This window comes from Mercenaria mercenaria, chromosome 2 (genome assembly GCF_021730395.1).
Source record: "Mercenaria mercenaria strain notata chromosome 2, MADL_Memer_1, whole genome shotgun sequence".
NCBI lineage: Eukaryota > Metazoa > Mollusca > Bivalvia > Venerida > Veneridae > Mercenaria > Mercenaria mercenaria.
This window is the reverse complement of record NC_069362.1, coordinates 62,277,828-62,289,910: the sequence shown is the minus strand read 5'-3', so window position 1 is coordinate 62,289,910 and position 12,083 is coordinate 62,277,828. Positions and strand designations below refer to the sequence as shown.

General features: G+C 33.8%; 1 protein-coding gene across 2 annotated transcripts in view; it reads left to right on the top strand.

The window, feature by feature from the left end:
- LOC123564135 (synaptotagmin-15-like) overlaps nt 1-12,083 on the top strand; it is a 397,543-nt gene that overhangs the window by 70,128 nt on the left and 315,332 nt on the right. Inside the window, exon 1 of one of the 2 annotated variants that reach the window (XM_045357480.2) lies at nt 3,735-3,875. The exons of the other annotated variant lie outside the window; for it this stretch is intronic. Within the exon in view, the coding sequence (XP_045213415.1) occupies nt 3,824-3,875 (52 nt within the window). The 5' untranslated portion in view covers nt 3,735-3,823. Of the gene's footprint in view, nt 1-3,734; nt 3,876-12,083 lie in introns of those variants that run through there. 2 annotated transcript variants of the gene reach the window in all.

Here is a 12,083-nt window from a genome sequence, read left to right as displayed (position 1 = left end):
AAGTTCTTTATCATATTTAGAAAGGGTTATTAAACTAAGCAATTATATAGCGCTCCGCATAAGAATAATAAACAAGGTTCCACCAAAGGTCAACTGCCGTTGAAATCAAAGATGCAAATTATTTATTTTAAATGAAAAAGTATGATGTAAATAATTTTTATTTTTATTTTCAGCAATAAAATAAGGTATAAAGGGGCAAACCCTATAACGAGGGGAGTAGATATAGTAGAACCTATATCATTAGATCAATGAACCTAAAATAAATAAATGAAATTTCACAGAATAACTTGAATCGAAAAATATCATTTTAGGCACGAAAACAGCAATTTAGTGACATTTTGTAATAAATCGCTATCCACCCTCTTATTGTACAACAACAACAAGAAATATATCTGATTTAAATTTTACATTAGTAAGACTGATAATCGTTTTTGTAAGAACAATAAAGTGTTCCAATATCTATCCAACGGTACCCCTGTTAGCTTGCAACCTACCCCCTTTCGACTGCTACGCCCGGATAAGCGCACTGTAGGTGTTGCGGTGGCGCAAAACTAAAGTGACAAAAATCGAGAATTTTGGGCGAATGATAAGGTCCAGCGATCTTGGATCGGCGTCTATAAATTTTCTGTAAGTAAATCAAGTTCTGACGGTTTCCGGGTGCAGAAGTTATAGGGTATGCCTCTTTAAAGTGTAAACAAAATAAGAATTGTATGAACAAAAGTAAGCCGACCGAAAGTTGCTACAAAGAGATACGAAGACAAGTTGTTATTAATGGCGCTATGTTGTTGGCAGATATAAGATGTGACTGCTGACATCTTATCATCATATCGCTATAATGTTCTTTCATCTTATTTCAAGGCATGTCTGTTGTCAATCTGACTAAAGTACATATCCTATTACGCTTCGTTTAGAAGATCAAGTACTTTAGTCAGATTGGTCTGTTGTAGGAATATTTGTTAAATGTAAAATGCGACTTTCATCCTTGTATTAACCGATACTTGTGTATAAGAAGGAAAATTGTTAATATACTTAGATTCTTGATTCTAGTATTTCTAACAGGTTTCTTAAGTTATATGTCCGAATAGCAATAGTGTTTTAATACACTTATCAAGAAATGTATTTCTGATTGGCTATTATGGTTATATGTCCGAAGATCAGTACTAATCTGATAGTGTTTGTGTATCCTTTTTGTCCGTGTGTTTGCGTCATTTATCTGTTAATATATCAATTTGTACATCAAATATGATCTTGTAACTTTCCGAAACAACTCTAGACTTTCTCTCAACAGCAGACTTTCCTATTCATTCAAACTCCTGTTGAGTCCCAAAAGTCACCTATTTTAAAATCATTTGTCTCGTTCATGTGAAAAAATGTATGTAGCTATAGATCTTTGTAGGTTCTTGCGAGGTGACATCTTGTGGTTAATATGTACCTAGAGATTTGTTTATCATACTTAAAGCCACCATACTTCCATAAAAGCAAAAATTGAAAACTTTTCAAATAATAGAAGCATTTTACTACACGGACGTTGAAGTGGTCGATTTTGTTGAGAAAATATAGATATGAAGTCACTCGATAACTTTAAGTAAATCACTTTCACTCCGTTAAAACAAATCTAATTATTCGCCAAATAGCATGCTATTATGTCCAGTGTGTAAACTATCTTGTAAGAGTGACGAAGAGTAGAAGTATATTTACTGGACATGATGGCATGTTGGCATGTTGCTTTAAGAAAATATGATGGTCGTTTAACAAAATAATATGTCACTCTGGCAAAATAGTACATACATTAGACATGATAGCATTGCAAAGCAACATGACAACACAGTAATTAACAAGACATAACAAGATCTTGAGAAGATACTATTCTACATAAAAAATACACCTCGTATTCATCTAACATAAGATAAGGCTCTGGCGTTCCATAGTCCTGCGTTCAAGGTACATTTTCTGTGCTTGTTGTCGTGACTGTATACCATATTTTCAAAATGATTCTGCAAAAACAAAGTACTAGTCGGCGTCGCGTCAAAAACAGGTTTTCGTTGTTATTCCTGTGAAAGAATTTCTTTATATTTGGAGACTTAAAAATGTTTCCTATTCTTTGATTGTATTCAATATAATGCGGCTGTTATCGCAGTTTTAAGATCTAGTTTCATTAAGTTCTACGACAGGCTGAAATAAATAAATGACTTTTGTTCGCCAAATCGCTGTATTTTACCGGATTTCTCTCGATTCCTAACTCATTTCTGGTGTTATATTGCTTGATGGCTTACAACTGTATTCTTTTTAAAACTAATGGGAATCCGTTATAAAATTTGAACAGGACATACCCTTCTTACATACGTATCGCTATATTAACGAAAGATACTTTCAACTTTATATGTTTTAAAATAAATGACATTAAATTTTAGCGAAGCTTTTCATTCTACGTTTTCAGTTTTTTTTCTCGTTGACATAAGACAGCTTGATCGATTCGCCGTAAAATCCAACTTACTCGCTCTCTCAAAATGTTGTTATTATTTTAATAAAAACAGGAAAAATCAACAACAACACGTGTAGCGTTTGTTCATAGATAATTATTAATTTCCAACGTTCCGGCGTTAAGCCTTCATCAGGGAAGAATAATTTGTGATTATTTTTAGGAATAGTACATTTACCATTGTTGATCACAATATTCAAGGATAAACATGTCGAATATTACAACTAAAACAATACGGCACTATCTGCAAAATGATGAAAGTAAGAATGTATTATGAATGTCACGAAAGTTGTATGCTTTTAACTAACGCAAAGCAGCTACGAATTCCACTTGTATGCCGTGACACACGATAATGGCGACATACAACTATATATTTTGCAGCACGTACGAGAACATAATTATTAATCCTAACGTTTTTAAGATCTGAGGATGACATTGTACCTCAAAGGAAATTATCACAGTTATAGTCTTCCGTTTGTTTTGTTTTAAAACAATATAAAAAGTATGCTTACCTTTGCTAAAAAATGATACCTAAGACACTCGTATGAACAATCAAGACAATTTAGCAATGAGTCTCACAACTCTACATCACAATGATGTCTCTCTAGTTATTCAGTTTTTTGCAAAGTGTATTGTACAAAAAGCATTTTCCACAAAACATCTACGGGAAGAGCCTTTGTGATCACTGAACGCAACAAAGTGCGGAAATCTATTGTACAGTAACGATAAAAAGTACAGTATTACATGACTGGAAAGGACCAGAAATGGAAGCAGCACTTCGGTAGTACAACTAAAGTTCAGTGACATACTTTTTGAACTTGCTCTATTCAAGAAGCATTTTTTCAAACACGTTTATTATCTTAAAAGAAATCGACAAAGGTATCTTCATTAATCATATATTTTTTCCTTAGAAACTTCGCTAAGTAAATTGCAAGAGCATTTAAGCTTCGCAAAACCTATAAGCATGCCGTATTAACCAGAAGGAATGAACCTAGATTTATTTAGGCTGTCCTAATATATATCTAATTGGAAAAGATAAGGTCACAAAACAAAACTTCCTCAATTATCGATTCCCAATGCAACCAATCGGAGAATGTGCCAAGAAAAATTGCGTCACCTTATACAGAACTAAACAGTTCTTCTATTGGAAGGAGATTTTCTCGTAGAGCTAAATTACTTATGTGTAGCCACTATTGATGAATAAAACGTACGGCAATAATTGTCTCTATAGTTTAATAACCTACGATGGCTTTCAAACAAGAAGTGTTGTTTCCTTTTCTGTGAACTTTTAGACTTAAATTATTCTATTAACAGTGGTAAAAAGTATTGGATAAGTGACTGGGCATGACAAATATGGCAAATAACAGACACAATCTGCACAACAAAAAGCCACAAGGTAAATATTTGTTACACAAGTACAAGTTAAAAAGTTTCAGAAAATTAATTTGAATGTTAGAATACATTATTTTGTACCTGTATCTATTTTTGTTTGTAATTGTCTCTTTCTAATTATTTTTTTCTCCATTAATAGCGACTATAAACGTTGTAAAGAGACAAATGTAACGTTTTCATATTGGTCAGCGGTTGTTCTTTCACATATAAGACAATGTGACAGATTTTATTGAAGTTAAGAAAACAGACACGAAATATAAATATACATCAAATATAACATTGAACATAGGTGTGTTGCTGCCAAACAAAGAGACATATACACGTGCATTAGCACCACTGTCTGTTGGCCTAATGATAAGAATAGCACACTTAAAACAGAGGTGTTTATTCAACACTTATTTCCATTATGTTGGCCTGCTGGACGCTACTGTTCGTATAGTTTTGCATGCTGTTACATGGACTATTGACTTAATGCCTTAAAACCAACTAGGCCGTATACTGACTAAAGACAATCGTCAAGTTTTAAAGTCATAGGTCTAAGCATTCTCCAGAGAATGATTATAAATACTTTTCAGTCCCGACAATACTGTGACATTGACCACTAACCTATCGACTACAAAAACAATAGCGGTTACTTACTGGGTACATACATTCATCCTACGAACATTGACGACGCTCTTTAATTACTGAGCGGAAAACATTTTCAGCCTTCAGGCCAGTGTGACCTTTACCTCTGTCCTTCTGACCACCAAAACAACTTTTATTTTCTACAGATCACAAGCAATCAACATATGAAGTTTGATAAGAATAGGCTAAAGCGTACTTTAATTATTTAACATATTTAAAATAATTTTCAGTACCAATGTCATTTTAACCTTAAATTTTGTTCTATTGACACCAAAACAAAAAGGGTCATCTATTGACCACAGACAATCATTCAGTATACTTAAAGACTGTACGTCAAAGTGTACTTTAGTTATTGGGCATACCTTGATCACTGACCTACTGAACCCAAACAATCAGGCGCATCTACCGACCACATGTACCGTACTGTTTTTGACGAATGTAGGCTAAAGCGGCATACTATGAAATGGTATGACTACTTTGTGTCCAAGCATTTTCTGTTTATTGCTCGGAAGCCAGATAGTTATAGACTGACCAACTACCCGACGAACAGACCGACAGAGAACGAGCAAAACACTTTTTCGAAGTTAGGAGTGGTGGCATAAAAGCTTGTAATTATTTCTCAAAAGAGAAATGGCTTTTTCAAATATTAATTGAAGGAATTGCAAAGGAATATTTACGTAATAAATAAAAAATGCATTTTTGGTTATATTACATTATTTAAATCAACATATTGTTTATATATTTTACGCGTATATAATCAACGTACTTTTTGTAACGTGGAATCTATCAAACGCCAATAAAAGTCGTGAAAGGTAATTACTAGTTGTATATATTCGTCTTGGAGTCACTCGATGAAATTCAGTCAAGTTCATCGGCAACAAAAGAAATCAACACAGGTGTGTATTAAGCTAATTGGATTTAATCTACAGTCACTTCAAGGATGTCCTCCGAGTGACTTCACATAAATCCTCCGGAAGATGGCTGACTAGCGGAGCCTTTGTACTCGTTTTGGGCATCTAGTTGAAAATGTTTTCCGCTTGAGGTGATCTGTATATAATATACATAGACAATGTAACGAAAACATATCTTTAGTGAAACAAAAAATATCTTTCTTTCTTTTCATATTAATAATCGTAAAATATCATTTGATCCCTACTTTGTATTCATATTTTCAAAAAAAAAACATTCATTTCATTTGTGTTTTATTGAAATTTTAATTATCACGACTAGGGATGTCAGTTTCATGAAGTGATGATTTCTAACTAGCATCTGTAATTGATTTGTGAGCAATAGTACTAGATGTTACGGATTTGTGGCGAGTCCTCGACGTTATCAGGTTTTTCATAATGATATACATTACCTGTCATTAGAGAATGTGTCTAAAATACTAAATAATGGTACGTATTGATATTTCATCATTATGTTTACTTTGATTAAAGGATTCGTGATGATATATGAGCCGTGCCATGGGAAAACCAACATAGTGGGTGTGCGACCAGCACACCAAGATAGTGGGTGTGCGACCAGCATGGATCCAGACCAGCCTGCGCATCCGCGCAGTCTGGTCAGGATCCATGCTGTTCGCTAACAGTTTCTCCAATTCCAATAGGCTTTAAAAGCGAACAGCATGGAGCCTGACCAGTCTGCGCGGATGCGCAGGCTGGTCTGGATCCATGCTGGTCGCAAAGCCACTATGTTGATTTTCTCATGGCACGGCTATATATGCATTGTAAGGAAAATAGGACAATATGCTAACATTATCATCGGTAATTTGTAGATTTTTCAGACTTGAACTGCTTTAAACTGAAACTGAAACTGAATAATTCGATTAAACGCCTATTTTTATGCAATGATATATTCTATGGCGTTGTACATAATAATAATAATAGTTATTATAACAATATTAATAATGACAATAATAATAATAACAGCCTTATTGTAAGAAACAGTCAAGACCGTACCCCTCCCCTTGAGGTAATTTTACCCCTATTGCAAATACCAGTGGTTAAAGCATCTTGTACGACCAGACAAGCTGCATATAGAGGTTCAAACCCCCTGGTTAATGGTGCCATCATATACTATTTAAGAAAGAAATACTACACACTACCCTACCCATAGAGCCTTAACAACAAGTGCGTTTATTAAACAAACCTTGGCAATATAAATGTTGTAATGTAAAACCTTTTACAAAAATTTAAGAACTATCACCTGCTGTTTTCGCATGATAAACAGTTATCAAAAAATTTAAAACAATGCCGTGAAATCTCTGAAATACAGTGTCTTAAGATATTTTTTGAATGTGTCAAGTGATTTACTTTTGCGTAGTTCTAACGGCAGTTCAAAGTTTTGGACCAATAGTACAGAAACTTCTATTATTGAATGTTTTGCACTTGTATGGAACAACATAACGATATTCAGAATTTTCAGACGATCTCAAACCTTGTCTACTAGGAATATACTTTGTAAGCAGTTCTGTTAAATACAGAGGTGCTCTGCCAGTGTGACAGCTACACATGAAAGAAAGTATCATGAACTCAATTCTTGCTTTCACCAACAACCAATGTAAATAAGACAATGCTTGTTTAGAACTGTCAAATTTCCTCCTGTTAAGGACAAGGTTTGCGCACCTGTTTTGAATACGTTGCATCTTACAGTTAGCTACACCATACAGTATGACATTGCAATAATCCAGATGTGAAATAACTAGAGACAAAACTAAAATTTCAGTGGCTGCTTTTGTTAAGTATTTTCGGATGTTCTTAATTCGTAGGTAATTCAACATGTCTGTACGACATTTGCGATTTACATGATCTTTAAAGTTCAAGGTTTCGTCAAGAAATGCACCGAGATATCTAATTGTGCTTTCACGTTTGAAATCACCACCAGCAATGTTAATGGAATTTGTAAAACATTTGTTCAATTAAGGTCTGCTACCATGCAAACATGATAAACTCAGTTTTGGAAGTGTTCATTTTCAGTTTGTTTCTATTCATCCAGTCATTGATTATAAATGCGCTCCTTTCAAGGTCTCCGATCGCTTGTGACTCTACGGAAACACATATAGGACGAAAGCTTTTATTTGCTATATGATCATCAGCAAAACCGTAGACTGGTATGGATTTTGGAATGACATCAAAAAGAGTTCCAGCATAGGTGAGATACAGTCACGGACAAAGGCAACTGCCCTGGGGCCACACTGCATTCAAGATGGCGGTCTGATGAATATACATTGTTGTATTAATCTTACAAGGCCTTAAATAGGAGTCTACCCATTGAATAGCTGTATCACAGACGCCATATTGTGCTTTTAGGACATCTAGAAGAATGTCGTGGTAGACAGTGTAAAATGCCGCACTTAAGTCAATCGCAATAAGGGCCGTGACTTCCTTTTTCTCCATACCACTTAGAAGATCATTGACCAACCGAAGTTGCGCAGATTCACATTTCCATTTTCATTTTAATAGCTTTGAAATAGAAATGTCTATTTGGGTCGAAACTTGGCCACAATCTCAATGACAACCCGTATTTTCTTTCCAAATTTTAAAGCTGAAAAGCTCAAGTAAAACAAGGAATGAATCCCCAGAAATTTTAACAACTTAACTTGAAAATACATGTATAGAAATGCATTATACTGGTAAGTATAGTGTCATAAAATGGCATTAAGCTGGAATTAAAAATAATTTTTCATAGCACTAACCTAAAATGTAAAAATAATCCTACTTTGAATGTTTCAACACACGTTTTTGGCAATAATATAGACCACGGTTCCATTCCTAAATTTAATGTACAAAAACTCTAGAAACTAATGTCGGTTCTGTGTTTAGAACATTCTTGATGGTTGTACCAATAATTCCATTTTCATTTTAATAGCATGAATCATTTTAATATTTTAATACACGTTAGCCGGATAAACATTGATATCTTCAGCTTTGAATCATATGTGCTTCACCAATATCATTGACTTTCTGTTACGAGAACAGCTATTTGCCGTATTACTGCCATATACACTGATTTAAGCTCTGTAACAAGCGTTTGCTTCTACGCGCCAGAAATATACCGTAATACAATATATTGAAGGATTAAAGAAGACACCATTCCAGTACATTCGTCGGTTAATATGCTTTGGAATTTGATGGGTGAAGTTGAACGATGGAAGTAGATCAACCATATCTCGTAGCTAGTACGTTGTTTCCAGAGGCTATCGAAAATGACGCTTATCGAAAATGACGCTTACACATAAGTATGAACTGTTTATTTTTCAAGGCAATTTTGGATTTAATTAAGTACAAGTTGCATGTCTTTTTTAATGTTGGAATGTTTGTAAAACATAGTCAAAGAGTTGAGGTTTCTGTCACGCGTTTAACTCCAGAAAAATAAATCTTTCCCCAATTTAAGAAAGTCAATCCAATTCATGGGCAATTTGAAAGCTGCTGGTATGGTAATAGATTAGTACAGATTTGACTTGTCAAAATTTAACACATTTGTGCGAATAAATGCGCTATATAACCAGGTATTAAAATACTTTCAAACATTCAAGAAATAGAAATAGACCACCATAGAAGTTATGTACAGACAGTAAAAAAGAAACAAGATTCAATAATGATATCGACGAGGGAACTTACTCGAGTGACCTGTCAACAACGGAGCGAGTTGTTGACAGCCGAAATGTATCCGTTTTCTCACATGAAATGTCTGTCTCTTGTAATTCGTATCACAGAGGAATGTCCAAATAATCAATATGTCTACTCCAAACACTGTCGTCATAAATCTGTCATACTTTAATTAGAAATCAGTGACATAAAAAACTGGCTTATCGCGAAAGTAGTGACTTTAAGGGACACTGACCTCCAAATCGTTCGAAAACGGAAAAAGAAGATATAGATATCTGGAAATTAATGCTGTATTTCTTAAGACTGCTTTGAAACTTAATTACTGACAGTCTATGTAACGGAAACACATGAGAATTAGTTGTTTTTATTACTTTTTACGATGAAAACCGAAAAGCGTTTGTAACCACGCGGAAAACTTCTTTGTTGCCGCGGCGGTCCGGATTCAATACCCGAGGCGGTCATCTTTTTTTCTTGATTTTTTACGTTTAAAATACTTAAGAAACAAAAGCTCATATTCTAATTTTGATAATATTACCAAACTTCAGTTTGAAAGAAAGATCATTGTTTAGCCAAAATCTGGAGGTCAGTGCCTTTATCTAAAACATAATGACAATAAATGTTTTGTTTTGCTATTTACCTAATCTGTTCAATGATAGTTACTTATTTGAGGCAAAAAAAGCAAAACAAAACTGTAATATCAACAAAGTTAAATATTTAACAAACATATTAATTTTGTGAAATGACAACCAACTTGTATTTTCGATGGCAGTGAATAACACATAATTCATAAAGAAATACGTGATAAATACTGTGCTCACAAATCCGTTACCGAAGCTTGCAAGAAATCATCTCTGTGAGTGATTGACTTCCCAAGACGTGATCATATACCCGTTTTTGTATCTTTGTTGTATGGTTTACATCCATATTCCATCATTGAAAACCTCCTTTGAAGTTGTCAGTACTACTATATGTATTGGCTTATTTAAAAAGCTAATAAGTATGTTGACCACTAGTGTTGAAGGCTCTTCGTATGAGTTTGTTTTTCATTTTACTGACTATCATGATTGTGATTTTCACTTTTTTCAGTTACAAAGCATTATTTCTATTGATCTGTTGCACAAATTGATAAATCGTTTTTTTTTTCGTTGCAATTTTATCAAATTGATATTAATGTTTAACACAGACTGACGATGAACGATATGGTAATGTTGGATTTGAAATCACAGAATTTCCTGTATAATCTTTTACCACTTATAAAAGAAGGAAACCAAAGAAATTACACTAGGGGACAATTGATTGTTCATTTTACTGTCCGTAATAAGCAGTTTCAATAAAACCCTGTTCATCGGTTTATGAAAGTGACTAACAAGCACTGAATACGGGTTTTACTTGTACTTTTGGTCATTGTATTCGGAACAATTGTTCGAGATAATTTGTTGTGCACGACATACAAATCAAATTTTCTGAAGTTTAGTTTATTGGAAAGAATTGAAAACAAAGATGTCTGATATATAAGCAGTATTCCAGCAACTTGCTAACGCACACACCGTATATCAAAATGTAACTACTTTAAATTGGTCTGTATCCTATATGTTAAGCTAGCTAGTTTGCACTATACTATTTTCAACTGAGAACCACTCTTCCTACACTAAATAGTGATCAATTTGAAAGTACTTGGTTACCATTATCTGATAGCAAAGCTTTTGAGTGGGTTGTTACTATTGGCAATGTTTTCTCAGGACTCAGTATCTTGTGTCGTAAATTACGGCCTAATCATTTCATAGAGGATATTTGCTTCTTTCAGTATATGGTCGAAATATGTTTCTTTGAGTGAATGCTTTTCTTTCTACGTTTTCAATTCATTTTTCTCGGTGGTATAAGATATATTTGTTCGATTCGCCGTAAAATCCAACTTACTCTTCTCTCAAAATGTTGAGATTATTTTAAGGAATGATACAGTTACGTTTGTTGATCAAAATAGTCAAGGATAAACATATCAAATGTTACAACTAAAACAATATGGCATTATCTGCAAAATGATGAAAGTAAGAATTTATTTTCACGAAAATGGTATGCTTTTAGCAGCTATGGATTCTGCTTGTATACCGTGATACACGATAATGGCGACAGAGAACTATATATTTTGCAGCTAACTATCAAACTGCGCACGCACGAGAACAAAATTGATAATCCTAATGTTTTTAGGATCTGTGGATGTTATTGTACCTCAAAAGAAATTCAAAAGAAAGTCATAGTTATATTCTATTCTTCTTTTATAACAATGTAATGATATGCTTACCTTTGGTAGAAAATGATACGTAAGCCACTCATTACTTAAAGAAAATAAGAACAGTCAAAACAATTTGACAATGAGTCACACAATTCTACATTACAGTGATGTCTACTGAGAAATGTGTCTAAGGGAACTTACATAGAGATAGTTATCAAAAGAACTGTGACGTTCGAAATAATCTAGTTCTTGTTCAAAATCGTTTGTAGGTTTTAGTTTTTGCATTGTACAAAAAACATTTTTCCATCATTGAACGCAATAAAGTGCAGAAATTTTATGTACAGTAACAATGAATAGTATCCGTTATCCGAAAGGACCAGAAATGGAAGCAACACTTGTCGGTAGTACGGTTAAAATTTAGTGACATACGTTTTGAACTTGCACTGTTCAAAAGGCATTTTCTCAAACACATTAAAAGAAATCGGAAAATGTATCTTCTTCATCATATATTTTTCTTTAGAAACTTCGCTAAATAAATTGCAAGAGCATTTAAGCTTCGCAGAACCTAATAGCATGCCGTATTAACCGCAAGAAATGGACTTAGATTTATTTAGGCTGTCCTAATATATATATATCTAATTCGGAAAGATTAGGTGACAAAACAAAACTTTCTCAATTATCGATTCCCAATGCAACCAATCGGAGAATGTGCCAAGACAAATTGCGTCACCTTATACAGAACTAA